Below are 17,743 nucleotides of genomic sequence, written 5' to 3'. Positions count from 1 at the left end.
ATACCAATACCATTAACCATAATACTCCGTGCATCATTGGACAATGATATTTTTTTCTTAGAGCAACCATATCTGTTAGATTTTTGCACAAATTTTTAAAGAAGTCATATATGAGAGAAATAAAAGTGGGAGAAAAAAAAAAGGAAAAAAAAAACTTCGTTCTGACAATTAAAAAAAAACAACAAAAAAATAATATGTCAGTTAACGGTCACTCCAAATGCGCGAAATGTGCTCTTTTTTTCCCCTTCTCTTGCAAAATTCTTGTATTTGTAGGAATTTTGTTTTTCAAAAAGACCAACTATCCCGTTTCTTCACACCATGTCAATTTTTTTCTCTCATGATGTGGCTTAAAATCAGGTGGTGCACATGAATTGAGTGGACCCACCATTAATTAAAAAGAAAATGAATTGTGGAAAATTTAAGGGGAAATTTTTAGAGAAATAGATAACATTACTACATAATTGTAGTATCACACTATCACATATAATAAATCTACAAAGAATGTCAATATCATTCTTTATCAGACACCACATATGTCTCTTCTTGCCTTAATGTAGGCACGTAGCTAAAGGAATCTGTTGTCTTCGAATCAGTTTCAAAACGAGACAACCATATAGGGTTAGCTGATTGTGTTCTTCTTTCTTTTTTTTTTTTTTTTTTTTTTTTCAGTTGGTTTGATTGTTCATTTTAAAGTCTTGCTTAAAAACACTGTGGGAGTTTCAATCGAGAGATTTTGACCGATCAGAAGAGACAAAATGAGACGACTCATAATTTATCTTAAGATGTTATGATGAGGTCTTATGACATGATTAGTCTAATTAAGTTGAGACACACTTAATGTATTAAAAAAAAAAGTGTGCCGTCACGTACTATTTGAGGTTGCATATGAAAATAATGAAATAAATTTCGTTCTTGTGTAATAATATACAAATTATTAAAAAAAAAAAAAAACAAAAAAAAAAAAAAAAAAAACTATACTACGAAGAATGGACCATAAGTCGATGCCAAAATCGTATAATGTTTATTTTTTTTTTCCATTTAATAGGAAGAAAAATGACAACGACTGATAACGAATGCGTATAGTATGTAGCCTTGTTTTATTTCATCTCCTCATCTACTTTATAGTTACAGTTCAACTCGCACTATATTTAAACCGCAAATGGGATATATTCCGTAGCCGCATTAATGCACAGTGCATAGTATTCTACATTTATTATAGTTAGAATTTATGATTCATGTTGGGGATGCCTTTATGTCGGTCTCAATGCTGCATAATAAATATAGTTTTATTAACATCAGCCATACATAACATGCGGCATGGAGAAATTTATATGAAACTTTGACCGGGCGTTTGGTTGGAGAGGGGGAATTACGTGGAAAAAGATTTGTAATTTCATGAGAGATGAATTATTGAGAATAAAGTGGGAATTTAAATTTTCAATGTTTGGTTGATAGGAATAGGTAGAATTACTGGGAATTTAAATTCTAATGTTTGGTATACATGGAAATTGAAAGGGAATAAGTAGTATAAAGTCCAAAATGTCCATTATTGTTGTCAAACATTAATTTTAAGTTTTTAAAAAAAAAGGAGGGGTAATTTTGACTCATCATTATCTTTTTTCTTCCTAAAATCCCAAGAATTAAAATACCAGGAGGGACATGGGATTTTAATTCCATGAAAATGGAGGAATTGCAATTCCTTTCAACCAAACAAGGGAATTTTGTGACCTTTGGAATTATATGGGAATTAAGTGGGAAGGAAATTTAAAATCCCTTCAACCAAACGCCCTGTTATTGTAAAGACAGTGGAGAAGGTGAGTATCTAGTATTTAGTATAAGTTATTGCTAATTATTAATACCTAATAATTAAAGTACAATAAATTACGCAATTGCAAATGTTATATTTTTTTTTTTGGTACATTTGCGGCCCTCATCGAAGGCATTATCTAACTCTAAGGTAAAGAGTACTAATAGCGTTCGTCTTAAAAAAACCCGTTCAAGTCAGGATGGGCATTATCTAGGGTGATTGTCCCTCATGTAATCGTTTGGCCAAAGATTATTGCAAATGCTATATGAAATACATATAACATCCGTCAAAGGTTCAAATCCCTTCAATCAAGGATGACTCGTTGTTTCTCAAGCTCCAATCTTCTCAAGGTCTTGGTCCAACAATCTAAGCCAATGATAGATGAGGTGGTTCGATAGTTACTACCTGATAAAGGAGTAAATATCCAAAATGTCCCTTGACTATAGCTAAATTTACAAATTGATTATCGACTTTCAATTTCAACCAATTAAGTCCTTAACTTTGCAATTTTGACACGATTTGGTCCTCCATCTATTTGACCGTTTGTTGACCGCGATCTTTGAGGATATATATGTAGTTTCACGTGCAAAGCTCAAGAGAAAGCTCTTGGAGGTGACATCGTTGTTTCGAAGGGGGAAGTGCTTCTCCGCTTGCTGCTTGGGGATCACGAGTCGGTTCAGCTTAAAAAACGCTCTTGGAGGTGACAGTGCCGTTTCGGAGGGGGGAAGTGCTTATCCGCTTGCTGCTTGGGGATCTTGAGTCGGTTCAGCTTGCCTACATCGCTTGGAGTCACGGCTTTCTCGAAGAGCCACTCCAGGGACTTCGGCGATCTATCTATCAAAAGCTATAATCTCTTCGGCATGGGGTGCAGCGGCGGCAGTGGATTCAAATGTAACAGTGCGATCTAGAAATGCAACCAGAACCTTAAAAAACTGACGATGGACCATGAAATTACATATATATCTTAAAAAACGCAGTCAACAAACAGTCAAATAGACAAAGGACCAAATTGTGTTAAAATCGCAAAGTTAAGGACTTAATTGGTTGAAATTAAAAGTCGATGACCAATTTGTGAATTTAGCTATAGTCGATGGACCATTTTGAATATTTACTCCTGATAAAGGATAAAGTAAAATACAAGATGTCTTTGACCTAGTCAATGATAATTAAGAGGATACAATATCTACCATTAAAGTTATGATATATCAGATTAATTCACTTATGAGGAAACTAAATTATCATAATTTACAAATTTACTCCTTCACAATTTTGTTAGGTCTAAGATGTAGATTCATAGGGTGAGGGGCTTCGAGTGATATATAGCGAATAACTATTAATCAAATGCAGCCCGCATGAGCAACTCAGTTAATCGCATGAGTGAAATTTAAAAATAACGACTCATGATAGAGTCTCACCATCCACAAGGCCCACAATTAATCTAACATATTAAATACGAAATGACGTAAGTACCTGCTGGGTCCTTGTACTGTAGCGTTTTGTTCATTTTAGTCCTTGTACCTTAATTTTGTTCAATTCAATCCCTGTACTTTAAAATTTAGAACAATTAAGGACAAAACTTAACACCATTTATTTTTTCCGTTAAGTTTGCTCACGTGGCGTTCGATTTGCCATGTCAGATTTTCTGATATGGTATTGCCATGTCAACTTTTGTGGTGTGACATAAAACAATATTATTTTTGGACAAAATTTGACATGGCAAATCGAACGCCATGTGGGCAAACTTAACAGAAAATATAAATGGTGTTAAGTTTTGTCCTTAATTGTTCTAAATTTTAAAGTACAAGGATTGGATTGAACAAAATTGAGGTACAGGGACTAAAATGAACAAAACGCTATAGTACAAGAACCTAGCAAGTACTTTAATCCATATTTGTAATATTGAAATATTGCACGCATGGGTAGCTCAACTGGTCATAAAGATGAAAATTTAGAAGAATAACCATGGATCGAGTCTCACCAACGACAGTGTGGAAGCAACTTCTCAAAGTGAGGGGTTGATTTCTTTTGGAAGAATATTGAAATATTAATGTATGGTATCTACTATCAATGTATGGTATCTACTATCAATGTATGGTATCTACTATCTTGCCATGTGGACCTCTCTCCTTATTTTCCACGTATCATTGTTTTAGTAACGTATGCACGCCGCCCCTTGGAGAGGTGGGTAGATAAACAATAGAAAAAGTTGGAAAGAGTTATAATTATTCACGGCTTTTGCGTTGCTTTACAACTGAACTTCTGCTATGCTTTCACGGAAATACTTGATAACGGCAGCCGTTTCAATTAAAGCCCCATCTACACAATCGGAAAGTTGAGACCGACTTCCATTCATTTCACTGTGGCGTTTCCGTTTCTTGACGTCACGCATGACGTCTTTGATTGTGGGCCATATTCTTGTCTGCTCTATATGTCTCACGAAAGTGACGAAACCTGGCTTAAAAAAAAAATTAGTTTTTTTTTTTTAATTTGTAATGCTGCATATTAATTTAGATCCTGTTCAAAAAGTGCCTGCAAAATTTTATTTTTGGTTAAGTTCTCAATTCCAATAATTTTATTTTTCTCTACTAAACAATGTAATTTGAATTCCTACTTTATTACAAATTATAACCGAATTACAATTTATTTTCATTATAATATTTTCCTTCCAACCAAACACCATGTAATATGATTTAGTGTGTAATTGTGGTGCTGACTAGTTTTACCTACATTTATTATGTATTTTATTTGGAGAAAATTGCAATTGAGGACAAAACAATTGAGAAAACAACAGATTCACTGTCATATAGCAATTCTCAGTCAGAGTCAGGACCATAATAATAATAATTATTATTATTATTATTTTGTTTCTCTTTTTCGACATCGTATTGCCTGTAATGATTTAATGTATTTGTCTAGGGAATCAGCGGATGCCAATAATAGATGTCTTATATTATTTTACAACTTTTTTTTTCTTCATTATATATCTATAAATTAATTAATTAATAAATAGTTTGATTTTTGGATAACAAGAGAAATTGATAATGGTGCACTTTTATGGTTCCTTTTGATGAAAGGTCACATGATCGAACACTGGTGATGGTGTATTGACTCCTTGAACTATTCTAGTTTAAAGAAAATATAGAAAAGATAATACTATGTAATAAAGTCACTACTATTTACCAATTGATATCGACATCTTCATCTCCATCTCATCACTCATCACTATGCCTTGTAATAGTTTAAGATTGTGTTTAGCCCGAAATTCATCCCAATCGACTACATTCTCAATCACATAGTAGTAGGCCTTGTTGAGTCGTTGTACCTTTTCATTCTTTGTTAGACTACGAGATGTCCTGAATATGTTATAACGGTAGGAGAACCTTTAAGTCTGTATTATACTCAGATTAATCTTCGTTCACATCGAACCGGCCCAATTAAAAGACAAAGTATTGATTATATTGATTAATTTTTCATACGAGAAAAGATTTGAACTCCCGAACTCTCTTAAAGATTAAAGTACACAACCACTATCCATTATCAACATGAATCTCTACTTTCTCCTTTGCCTCTCTATTCATTTCAATGAAACGATAATGAAAACTACAAACCCGTTGTAAATCAATTTTTACAATCACGTGCAATAATCAAAGTTAATAATAACACATAGGGTCACACTTGTGTGACACCGTCAATATGCAAATGTAATACTTATATTGAAAAGTGTAATACTAATTAAAAGTAAAGTATCTCTTATATATAAGGAAAACATAATACTTTTGAGAACAAATGTAATATTTGTATATTTTGATGTAAAAGTATTACTTTTTCATCAAAAGTATTATATTTTCCATTGTAAGTAATGTTGGCAAGTGCTTATTACTTATTAAAGAAAATGTAATATTTTTTATGAAAAGTGTAATTTTTCTTCAAAAGTATTACACTTTTTCATATAAGTAATAAACATTTTATTATTGATTTAGTATTACATTTACAAGTATAAATATTATATTTTTATCTTAATCCGGCCCGTTTCACAGACAGACGATCTCACACAAGTTTTTTAAAATTGAAATTTAAAGATTAATAAATATAATAATAAGATAATTCGCAACCAGAAATCCATTAAAATAAAAAAAAATGTTATTAAAATGAATTAATACCCAAAATGGTAATCGACTATATTGGTTTTTCTCAATTTCGTCTTTAATGACTTTAGTGACCTAATATAATTCGTTTTTGCTCAATTTAATCATTCGTTTTTTATGTTTAATGACTTTAATGAATTACTCTTAGACCTGAATCAAATTTTATATTCGCAGGTTTGGGAGTAATCGTAAAAGAAAGAGAAGTTTGACACTTTGCATATCTAGGAGTAAAGAGATGCAAATATTGAAATTACTTAATTGTTCCTCTATTTAACACTAAATAGACGGAAAAACAAACGAATAATTAAATGGAACAAAAATACAAAAGTCTATAACCATATTAAATCACCAAAATCATTTATAACGAAATAAAAATTTATTATAATCGATGACTATTTTAAGTATTATCTATGAAAAAAAATAATCCCTTTTCTGGAACAAATGTGCCAAATGTGGTATTAAGGCAAGTCAGACGATGTTGTCTCTTGTATATTAATTGCATAATAAAAGGTCATGCAGTGACGCATAACGACGAGTCTGTCTAATTTCTGTGTGGTGGTACGTTTTGGAAGCAGTGTACTATCTAAGAAGGAAACACAATTCAAACGCAACTTGATTTGTTTTATTTTTATATTTTTTTATACAAAAACTTGATATTCATCACTATTTTAGGACAGACAAAAAGTTTCAACTGCCACAAAGATTTTTACTGTTGCTGGGGATAACGAAAATTATTTTATATTTAAGTGTAAAGATTAAAAATATCAATGAAAGTGCAAATTAAATTAAGAATTGGGGTTTAAAAATTACACTACAAGATGAAAGATATATTGATGGGGTGAATACAAAGTAATTACTAATTAGTTGGTTCGAGATAGGTGGAAGAGTTAGATCGATAAGGTCAACTCTAATTGAGTTAGTTGATTAGATGATTCAGAAACTACAAGATTATAAATTTGATTTTATGTGAGAGTTATCTATTGATCTTTCTTAATTTGAGCATGTTAACTATATACAACATAGGTAACACTCGTGTGAGACCGTCTCACGAGTCTTAATTTGTGAGACATATTGAATCTTTGATTAACGGGCCAAATATTTGATTAATGGGTAAGATCTTTGACCTCATTAATCAAAGATCGACCCGTCTCACATAAATCTTTATCGTGCAACATATGTTGACCTATGTCATCATGATCCTATACTGACTAGAGTCACACTTAGAGCGCACATTCGAGTTCATTTGTTGGATATAATCACAATGTGGATTTTATCCATAGCGTACATGTATAGTAGGCAGGGTTAATTGATTCAAATTCGCGTCGAAGATCAAATGATTGTTGTACTAATCAATCACGAAGATCTTAGCAAATAAAACTTATTAACTTGTTTTATTTGGACTAACTGATTAGATTATTGGTCTTGTTTATATTATATCAACTGTGATTGGATTAGATTTATTGAGTATCATATATATATATATATATATATATATATATATATATATATATATATTAAAAGATACCAACAATTATTATTATTATCTAAGTAACTAGTATTTTCACCCGTGCGTTGCACGGAATGAATTTGTTATAATATATTAAGAATATTTGAGTCGTTATACAATTATTTAAATTATAACATAAAATATTATATAGTGCAATTGAAGATATGATTTAGATGGTTTATGTTTGTTGATGCTATCATTACTTGATAATTGCTTAAATTAATAGCTAATGTGTAGATGTAGGCATGCGGTGCTGTAACTTTAGAGATTTTATATATCATTGTTTAAGATTTTTATAAATTAAGCAAATGTGATCTGCCAATCTTGTGATGATGAGCCGCGTCCCATTACAAATACCAAGAGAGTGAACAATGTTCCACAATAACATAACAGGTGCACCGACCTTTAATGTCAATGAATGATGAATGATTAGGAAGACCCGACAATCTCAAACTATCTAAGAATTCAGGAGTGTGTACTTCTGATAGATTTTCATTGTCTGATTTTGTCTTACACAAAGAGTTACAAATTAAATATGTTTGTCCTTTTACAGTATTCATGTCGCATATGTACTGATTAGTTTGATCAACGACATCTAAAGTCGGCGAGAGGATCGCTTGGCCTTCTAGCTGTGACTCATCAAGCATGTCATATCTCGATGTGATTGAGTTGGAGGGACTCATCTATCCTTAACTAAATGTCAATGATTTGATCTTAAAGTTTGAGTATGGAGCAACTTTAAATTTTAAGAAGATTAGTAACGCAAATTATGATGTGCATCCGTATGCACCATGCATGGTGCATACAGATGCAAAAACGACGTCGTTTTGGTTAAAAAACGTGCGTCCCACTTAAAAAAGAAATCAGGTTCGATTCCCGGCAATAACATTTTTATATATTCATAAATTCATAACTATATATCCACAGTGAATGAATGAACTAAATATCCACAATGAATTAACTAAATAACCACAATGATTGAACTAAATATCCACAATGAATGAACTAAATATCCATAAATTCATAACTATATATCCAGAAATTCATAACTATATATATCCACAGTGAATGAATGAAGTAAATATCTACAATGAATGAATTAAATATCCACAATGATTGAACTAAATATCCATAAATTCATAACTATATATCCAAATATTCATAACTATATATCCATAATAATGCTATTGTCGAGAATCAAACATGATTTTTTTTTTTTTTTTTTTAAGTTGGACACACGTTTTTAGTCAAAATGATTTCGTTTTGCATCGTATGCACTATGCATGGTGCATTCGGTTGCACAACATAACTATCGGATTAGTAATGTGTCCGACGGTAGAAATGAGATGTTAAAAAAAAAAAAAGAGTAGAGAATATTATTGAAGGGTATAGTAGATGTAGCACTTTTCATTAATAAATACTCCGTAATAATTAGTGCAGAATATTCAAACACTAAACTCCATTTCTATTCCCGACGGCACGTTTCTTGTCTACTACAGTATTATTGGCCAGCCGTAGACTTCCACTGAGATTTGGCCAACCTTAAATACATGATTATGACGCAAAAAGTAATGTATATATCTTGCCGCAAAAGAATAAACGATTCGATGAAGTAAAAATCACAAATTTAATTTTTGTTAGCTTCTTCTTAGAATCTTAGTCGAATTTATAACATATGAATTGTGTAGTTTGTGCCGCACGAGCTTAGCTCAATGGTTCAGTAAACAATATTTGAAAGAAGATTATTATTTGAACTTCGGTGACATGCGCACCAACATTTAACTCTGTCTGCTGAGTCATTAAATCTCAGGAGTCCATATTTATGTGATGATTGACATTTGACTCTGTTTGCTGAGCCATAAAATATTGGAGGCCCACATTGGAGTAATGACGGTAGATTTTTCTCTTCAAAAAAATTATATCATTTTTTTTTGTGTGGGTGTTTAATTTAATTGGTACTCAGTATTTATTATTTTTAATTACTTGCCGATTTACCATTTAATATATATAAGGTAATGAATAAATATTATGAATTTCTATGTTAGGCAACCTCCACGCGCCAACCTCCACGCCTCTTCCACCATTCAACCAAGGAGACCGCTGTTCTTCAGCGCTGGAAGTGTGTTTCATTACTGACCATGTATTGTATACAATAAGTGTAGTAGTGTGTGTGTATATATATATATTCTCGGAATCTGTTTAAACTTCTGAAATAAGAAAATTACCAGGATTTGTTCTACGTAATTATCTGTTCATTTGTTGTCGTAATCATCGTAGATTACACGATCTTTCTTCGAAATCGCTGCGCACAGATTGTCAAAGCCTGTCGACGACTTACGGTACTTTATGTAATTATTATATATATATATTTGTGAAAACATTATATTGCATTGCGTGGCGGTAGAAAATTTCATCTCCTCCGCAACACCCTCAGCCATCTGCGGTGGAGGAGCTACTTGGTCCTGGCGGCTGAGACGCAGGTTCATAAGATTCCGTCTGGGCCAGTATAAGGCGCTTTCTGGGTGGAATCTAGGACGGTCCCAGGTATGTTGTTTGCGTTAAAGTTGTGGTTTTTGTTTTTCTGGCTGGTATGTTGTTTTTGGGTATCAAGATATGATCCAATCTGTAAAAGGTTTAAGGTTGTTGTGTTCGTTGGTTTGCCAGCGCATAGGTTATTGGTGCCTGGAAAAGGCTGTCGCTTGTCATCATGGTATCTGTGACTATGTTGAGATTTCAGTTGGGCATTCTGGCATGATTAAGTGGAATCTGACTTTTTAAAGCTTTTGGTGAAATGCTTATTCTCTTTTTGAGTTTTTGCTAGTTGTCTTGTTTTGAATCTGTGTCCTTTCCTTTTAGTCTTCTATGATTTCTTCTTGAAATGATTGTAGAACAATGATTCCTTTGTTTATATCCCCCCCAAAAAGGTTGTTTTTTTCATTGTCTTTCGAGCTCCACTGTTGTATTGTTCACTGGTTATTCAAGCTTCCATCTTTTTGAGTTTTAAATAGTTTGTGATTGTTGTTAGATATAAATATAATTTATATTATGAATTGAATAGAAACCTAATCTCGTAGGAGCGAAAATCTTACAATTGTTAGATTGTGTTATGTAATTACTTGTTTTTTGTTTTTGTTTTTGCACTTTCCAGATAGCAGACTGGTTGGGAATGAAGATGGAGAATAGCATGATGTCCTCTTCTTCAGGTTCTTGGATTGGATCGCTTTCTTGTTCTGGCCCGGAGGAGGACGTGTCTGTTTCGTTGGCAATCAGATGGCTGAGATTCATCTTCCTTTCTCCATGTCCTCAGAGAACTCTGTTGTCTGCCGTTGATATCCTGTTCCTTCTTACTCTAGTTGTCTTTGCAATCCAGAAGCTCTATTCTAAGTTCAGTTCTGATAGGCAGCAATCCAATGGATCGAGCAATGGGATTGAAAAGCCTCTCATCGAAAGCCAAAGAGTTCGAGTTCAAACGGATGTTTGGTTTAAGTTATCCCTAATTCTTTCGGCTATTCTAGGAATTGCTTCTCTAGCGTTATGCATTTTCACATTTAGCAGGAGTAGCTCATCTTCATGGTATGTCGTAGATGGGCTATTTTGGCTGTTTCAAGCAATAACTCATTTAGTCATCACTGTTCTAATCGGTCATGAGAAAAAATTCCAAGCTGTAACTCATCCGATGACCCTTCGTCTGTTCTGGATTGCAGACTTTATTGTAATTACCTTGTTCTTAGGCTCGGGGATTACTCGTGTAGTCTCAGGACAAGAAAGTGATCCTAATTTGATGTTGGATGATATAAGTTCATTCGTGGCGTTTCCCATTTCACTCGTTCTTCTGATTGTTGCTGTGAAAGGATCAACTGGAATAACAGTGACAAGGGATTCTGAATCAGAAGGGGATGATGAGGGGCAAGAATATGAAACTGTTCTGGGGAAATCCAATGTGACTGGCTATGCTTCGGCCTCGCTCCTATCCAGAACGTTTTGGATTTGGATGAACCCGTTGTTGAGGAAGGGCTACAAGGCACCGCTAAAGCTCGATGATGTTCCTACACTTTCACCCGAGCATCGAGCCGAGAGAATGTCAGAGCTTTTCGAGAGGAATTGGCCTAAACCCGAGGAGAACTCGAAGCATCCTGTCAGAACCACATTGCTTCGTTGCTTCTGGAAAGAAGTTTTACTCACCGCTACCCTTGCAATCGTAAGGCTGTGTGTGATGTACGTCGGGCCATTGCTCATCCAGAGGTTCGTTGATTACACGTCGGGGAAGAGGACATCTCCTTACGAAGGATACTACCTCGTTGGCACCCTCATGGTTGCCAAATTCGTCGAAGTTTTGACCTCTCATCACTTCAATTTCAATTCCCAGAAGCTCGGGATGCTCATCCGGTCCACACTCATCACCTCGTTATACAAGAAGGGCTTGAGACTCACCTGCTCGGCTAGACAGGATCACGGGGTCGGGCAGATAGTAAACTACATGGCGGTCGATGCTCAGCAATTGTCCGATATGATGCTGCAGCTCCACGCTGTATGGCTTATGCCCGTGCAAGTTTCCATAGCTTTAGCCATCCTATATCTTAACCTCGGAGCCTCAACAGTCGTAACGCTGGTTGGACTTGTTGCGGTTTTGCTATTCGTCGTGCTTGGCACTCGAAGGAACAACAGGTTCCAGTTCAATATCATGAAGAACCGCGATTCGAGAATGAAGGCGACGAATGAGATGCTTAATTACATGCGTGTCATAAAGTTCCAGGCCTGGGAAGATCATTTCAACGAGAGAATACAATCGTTCCGGGATATAGAATATGGGTGGCTATCTAAGTTTATGTATTCGATTGCTGGGAATTTGATCGTTCTGTGGAGCACTCCATTGCTCGTGGCTACACTCACATTCGGAAGCGCGATTTTGATGGGGATTCCACTCGATGCTGGGACAGTATTTACAGCAACTGCGCTCTTTAAGATGCTGCAGGAGCCTATCAGGTCCTTTCCACAATCCATGATCTCTCTTTCACAGGCGATGATATCTCTCGAGAGATTAGATAAATATATGATCAGTAAGGAGTTGGCTGACAAGTCGGTGGAAAGAGGGGAAGGCTGTGGGGATGGAATTGCGGTGGAAGTGAAAGATGGCACTTTTAGTTGGGACGATGAACGAGGCGAAAAAGTACTGAAAGATGTAAATTTCGAAGTTAAGAAAGGCGAACTTACAGCTGTAGTTGGGACGGTTGGATCTGGGAAATCATCTCTTCTAGCATCAGTTCTTGGCGAGATGCACAAGCTCTCAGGGAAGGTATGCTCACTCTTTAGTCTTTATCATTAGTTTGATCAATGAGCACAATGGCTCTGTTTGACAGAACTTATTTAGGAGCTTATAGCTTTTCAGCTTTTAGCTTAGCAGAGCTTATTTAGGAGCTTATAGCTTTTCAGCTTTCAGCTACCTTTTCAGCTAGGTTTGCCAAACATATAGCCAATGTAACACACATCACAACATTTTTTTTTCCCAGGTAGCTACTAATCTATGTTTCTTTAATGTCATTTTAACAGGTAAGAGTTTGTGGTTCAACTGCCTATGTTGCGCAAACATCATGGATTCAGAACGGGACCATACAAGAGAACATCCTATTTGGTTCACCAATGAATCGCCCGAGATACGAGGAAGTCATCAAGGTTTGCTGCCTGGAAAAAGATCTCGAGATGATGGAGTACGGAGATCAGACCGAAATTGGAGAGCGTGGTATTAACCTCAGTGGTGGCCAGAAACAGCGAATTCAACTTGCAAGAGCTGTATATCAGGATTGCGACATTTACCTGCTCGATGATGTCTTCAGTGCTGTTGATGCTCACACTGGTTCCGAAATCTTCAAGGTATCTCGATCGTTCTACTTTCAAGGTTGTTATACTCTATTGATAACTGTTTTTTTTGTAACGATCGAGAATATACCTGACAGTTGGAAGATTGTTTTTGCAGGAATGTGTAAAGGGCGCCCTTAAAAATAAGACGACTATACTGGTTACACATCAAATCGACTTCTTGCATAACGTTGATCTTATCCTCGTAAGTATTCAATTCCTTACTGGAATGCTCAATATTGTTGAGCATATAACCATTAATGTGCAATCCAACTATCAGCTTAGGCTTTTAGTTGAGATGGAGCACATGCTTCAATTAATATCATTGCCAAATTTCGTGTATTTTTATGTCTTATTGGCATTTGGTTCACGAACCAGGTGATGAGAGACGGGATGATTGTGCAATCGGGAAAATATAACGATCTGCTAGAATCCGGCCTGGATTTCAAGTCACTAGTAGCTGCTCACGAGTCGTCCCTAGAACTAGTTGACGTTGAAACCACTTCGGGCAGCAAAGATTCACCTGGGATGGAAAAAACGAGACAAAGGTCATTTAAACAAGGCGATGAAAACGAGGATGTAGCTCAGCAGCAATCCGAGGGTGGCACGGGAGGTTCTAAGCTGATAAAGGAAGAGGAACGAGAGACGGGAACTGTCGGTTTCCATGTTTACAAATTATATTGCACCGAGGCTTTTGGATGGTGGGGTGTAGTGGGAGTTGTGTTTTTATCATTGTTTTGGCAAGGGACTCAAATGGCAAGCGATTATTGGTTGGCTTATGAAACCTCTGAGGAACGCTCGTTCAATCCTTCTTTGTTTCTTGAGGTATATGGTATCATTGCGGTTGTGTCTGGTTTGGTGGTAGTTGTGAGAATGTACTCCATCACGCTTATGGGGCTCAAGACTGCTCAAATATTCTTCGGGCAAATTCTCTACAGCATACTGCACGCTCCAATGTCGTTCTTCGATACCACACCTTCCGGAAGAATTCTCAGTCGGGTAACGTTGTAAACCGAGTTTTCGCTTTAATTTCCAAATGCTATGATTTTATTTGGTTTCTGTCACCTGATATGGTATAAATTTTCGAGAACCAGAGACTTATGTGAACTTTTATTTGGTGCGAACAGGCTTCGAATGATCAGACCAACATCGATGTTTTCCTCCCGTTCTTTATGAATCTCACTTTGGCCTTTTACATCACACTCATTGGCATCATCATCATGACATGCCAATATACTTGGCCGACTGTCGTACTTCTGATTCCTCTCGGTTGGCTAAACTTCTGGTGCCGGGTAGGGATATGGATATTCTCGTTTTGGATATCTTATGGTTTCAACTTCTTGAGTTTTATTGAATATATCAATGTATTTTGGGTTTCAGGGATACTTTCTTGCGACCTCCCGGGAATTGACCAGGCTAGATTCGATTACGAAGGCACCCGTTATCCATCACTTCTCTGAAAGCATTGCGGGCGTTATGACCATTCGTTGCTTCAGGAAGCAGGAAGGGTTTTCTCAAGAAAATGTCACTCGGGTTAATGAGAACTTGCGTATGGATTTCCACAATAACGGGTCCAATGAATGGCTAGGGTGCCGGTTAGAAATGATTGGAAGCTTCATACTTTGCATCTCTGCAATGTTCATGATTGTTTTGCCCAGCAGTATCATCAAGCCAGGTATTAATGCATTCTAGCCTAATATTCTTAGCCAAATTAGATTCTTCTGCCATAATTTGAAGTACTAGTTTCTTCTCTGTTGTGCAGAAAATGTTGGGTTATCTCTGTCGTATGGATTGTCCCTCAACGCCTCGCTGTTCTGGACTATATTCATAAGCTGCTTCGTGGAAAATAAAATGGTTTCGGTTGAGAGGATCAAGCAGTTCACCAACATACCATCAGAGGCAGAATGGAGAAAGAAAGATCTTCTTCCCCCTCCAAACTGGCCCTCCAAGGGAAACGTTGAGCTCGAAAACTTGCAGGTGAGTTTTCGGTTTTAAACTGTTGATCATATAACCATTAATGTGCAACCCAACTATTAACTTAGGCTTTTAGTTGAGATGGAACACATGCTTCAATTTGATATCAAAGCCAGACCAAAGCTCAGGGTTTGAATCTCTACGATACGCGACCCAACTATCAGCTTAGGCTTTTAGTTTCATTCTTACGGTTTGCTGTTTTTATGAATCTTGTTATTTGAATCCAATGAACAGGTGAGATACCGCCCGAACACCCCTTTGGTTCTGAAAGGCATTACTCTCAGCATTGAAGGGGGCGAGAAGATAGGTGTTGTGGGGCGAACCGGGGGTGGAAAATCCACTCTGATCCAAGTGTTCTTCAGGCTGGTGGAGCCTGCAGCCGGAAGAATAGTCATTGATGACATTGACATTTCCGTTTTAGGCCTTCATGATCTTCGTTCCCGCTTTGGAATCATTCCTCAGGAGCCCGTTCTTTTCGAAGGAACCGTGAGGAGCAACATAGACCCCATTGGACAGTACTCAGATGAAGATATCTGGAAGGTAATTAAGTAATTAACTAATTATATTGGAATTGGCAGCTAAGCTCCCATGTTCTTGTCTACAATTTCTGTGACAATTCCTCTGATCATTGAGATATTACGTTGCAGAGCCTCGAACGGTGCCAGCTTAAAGACGTCGTGGCCTCAAAACCCGAGAAACTCAACTCTCCAGGTATGTTTTTTTTTTTTTTTTTTTTTTTTTTTTTTTTCATTTTCGTTTCTGCCTTGACATAATATGAACAAGTTCTTAGTGTTTTCGATCTGCACTCCGGTTTCCAGTTGTTGACAATGGAGATAACTGGAGCGTCGGGCAAAGGCAACTTCTTTGCTTGGGAAGAGTAATGCTAAAACGAAGCCGGCTTCTGTTCATGGATGAGGCTACGGCTTCCGTGGATTCACAGACGGATGGCGTGATTCAGAGGATCATCCGGGAGGACTTCGCTTCCTGCACAATAATCAGCATTGCTCACAGAATACCAACCGTCATGGATTGCAACCGAGTTCTGGTTATAGATGCAGGTTAATAATGCACTTTTTTTTTTTTTTTTTAGTGTTTTGTATGTTACTATGTAACTGTTGAAACACATCCCGCGATTTCTGAGGGCTCGGTTTCTTGTGTTTTCGTGAGCAGGAAGAGCCAAGGAATTCGACAGGCCATCGCGGTTGCTGGAGAGGCCATCGCTCTTCGGGGCTTTAGTTCAGGAGTATGCTAACAGATCATCTGAACTGTAGATCAGCTATGATGGGAGACAATTTTCTTCTGCTAAAATGACAATAACTCCCCAAGAGCCTCTCGGGCAGGAGTATCGAATCTTAGTTGTAGAATTATGTTGGAATCTTGGATTGATACCTAGGACGATGCATGGGATTTATGATGTTCTTTACAAATACTGTTTACCAGTGAGATAAGCTCGTGCGGGCAAATGCATATGGTATGTAGCATAGTGTGTACAACTGCTTCTTGTTGCAGAAGTGGAGAAAACAGAATCCACATATTTATTGTATGGAGTATTATGTCTACATTTGGATAGCTTCATTGCACTCTTTTAAAAGTTTTGAAACTTTTTTTGAAAGCAAACGAATGCAATATATTAAACTTTTTCGAAACTTATTTGACTTAAACTGAAATTACTGTAGAGTAAATATCCAAAATGGTCCCTTGACTATAGTTAAATTCACAAATTGGTCATCGACTTTCAATTTCAACCAATTAAGTCCTTAATTTTGTAATTTTAACACAATTTGGTCATCTGTCTATTTGACCGTTTGTTGATTGTGAATCAAGCTCTTAACAACAAATGATTGCGGATGTTTATTTACAAAACTGATTGATGAGAATATGTACTCTATAATAATAAATAAATAAATATGTATTCTCTCAATCTCATTTTGTTTGTCTTATTGATTTAATGATGTTTGATTGAAGTTATTTTTTATTTAATTTTACATGATACTAATAAGTTATAAAATTTATATATTTAAAAATTACATTAAAAGCATTATTAAATACTTAAACACATTAAAATTCACATATTTAGAAACTACATTAAAAGTTTTCTTTTTGTTTTAAAAAAAATACTACTAAACACAAAAAATCAAATTTAAAATTAACTAAAAATTTCTTTAAAAAAAAGCAATTAAGCAGACTATATACTTTTATACATATTGAACGATTCATTAAGGATTAAGGTGGTGCTAAACTGCTAATTGAACTCATCCCCATCGTGAATAGTGGTCCACACAGCTGTGTGAATTACAATTCTCGTTTTGTTTAATTTTTTTTGCGCATCGAGCTGTAACATACAATTTTATAATTTATAATGTACATTATTTTAAAGCATATGATACATTATATTACTTCATTAATTTCATTCGTAATGTACATTATTCTAACACATAATATACATTATTTTTTTTT

The 17,743-nt window shown here is 35.7% G+C and overlaps 1 protein-coding gene across 2 annotated transcripts; it reads left to right on the top strand.

Annotated features, from left to right (window-relative positions):
- The first annotated feature begins 9,525 nt into the window (after positions 1 to 9,525).
- LOC109160223 (ABC transporter C family member 14) lies at positions 9,526 to 16,855 on the top strand. 2 transcript variants are annotated; one of them, XR_002050713.1, is made up of 13 exons: positions 9,526 to 10,003; positions 10,608 to 12,752; positions 13,007 to 13,327; positions 13,431 to 13,517; positions 13,691 to 14,311; positions 14,440 to 14,604; positions 14,693 to 14,987; positions 15,075 to 15,289; positions 15,521 to 15,826; positions 15,934 to 15,997; positions 16,105 to 16,344; positions 16,457 to 16,706; positions 16,744 to 16,855. XR_002050713.1 is itself a non-coding variant. In XM_019308469.1 (13 exons), the coding sequence occupies exons 3-13, from the start codon at positions 10,626 to 10,628 to the stop codon at positions 16,555 to 16,557; spliced, it is 4,542 nt and encodes a 1,513-aa protein (XP_019164014.1). In that variant the 5' UTR covers positions 9,663 to 9,798; positions 9,894 to 10,003; positions 10,608 to 10,625; the 3' UTR covers positions 16,558 to 16,829. The 2 variants fall into 2 exon arrangements, 1 of the variants encoding a protein (XP_019164014.1); XM_019308469.1 differs by having other exon boundaries at positions 9,663 to 9,798; positions 9,894 to 10,003; positions 16,457 to 16,829.
- The last annotated feature ends 888 nt before the right edge of the window (positions 16,856 to 17,743 follow it).

The sequence above is a fragment of the Ipomoea nil genome, unplaced genomic scaffold (genome assembly GCF_001879475.1).
Source record: "Ipomoea nil cultivar Tokyo-kokei standard unplaced genomic scaffold, Asagao_1.1 scaffold0302, whole genome shotgun sequence".
Lineage (NCBI taxonomy): Eukaryota > Viridiplantae > Streptophyta > Magnoliopsida > Solanales > Convolvulaceae > Ipomoea > Ipomoea nil.
The sequence above is the reverse complement of the archived record's forward strand: the minus strand, read 5'-3'. Positions and strand labels throughout refer to the sequence as shown.

What these genes read in the sequence shown, in the direction of transcription:
- LOC109160223 (XM_019308469.1), top strand. Translation starts at nt 10,626, where the DNA reads ATGAAGATGGAGAATAGCATGATGTCCTCTTCTTCAGGTTCTTGGATT. An exon ending in CTGGTTCCGAAATCTTCAAG is followed by an intron (nt 13,328 to 13,430) that starts GTATCTCGATCG and finishes TTGTTTTTGCAG; the next exon opens with GAATGTGTAAAGGGCGCCCT. An exon ending in TTGAGCTCGAAAACTTGCAG is followed by an intron (nt 15,290 to 15,520) that starts GTGAGTTTTCGG and finishes TCCAATGAACAG; the next exon opens with GTGAGATACCGCCCGAACAC.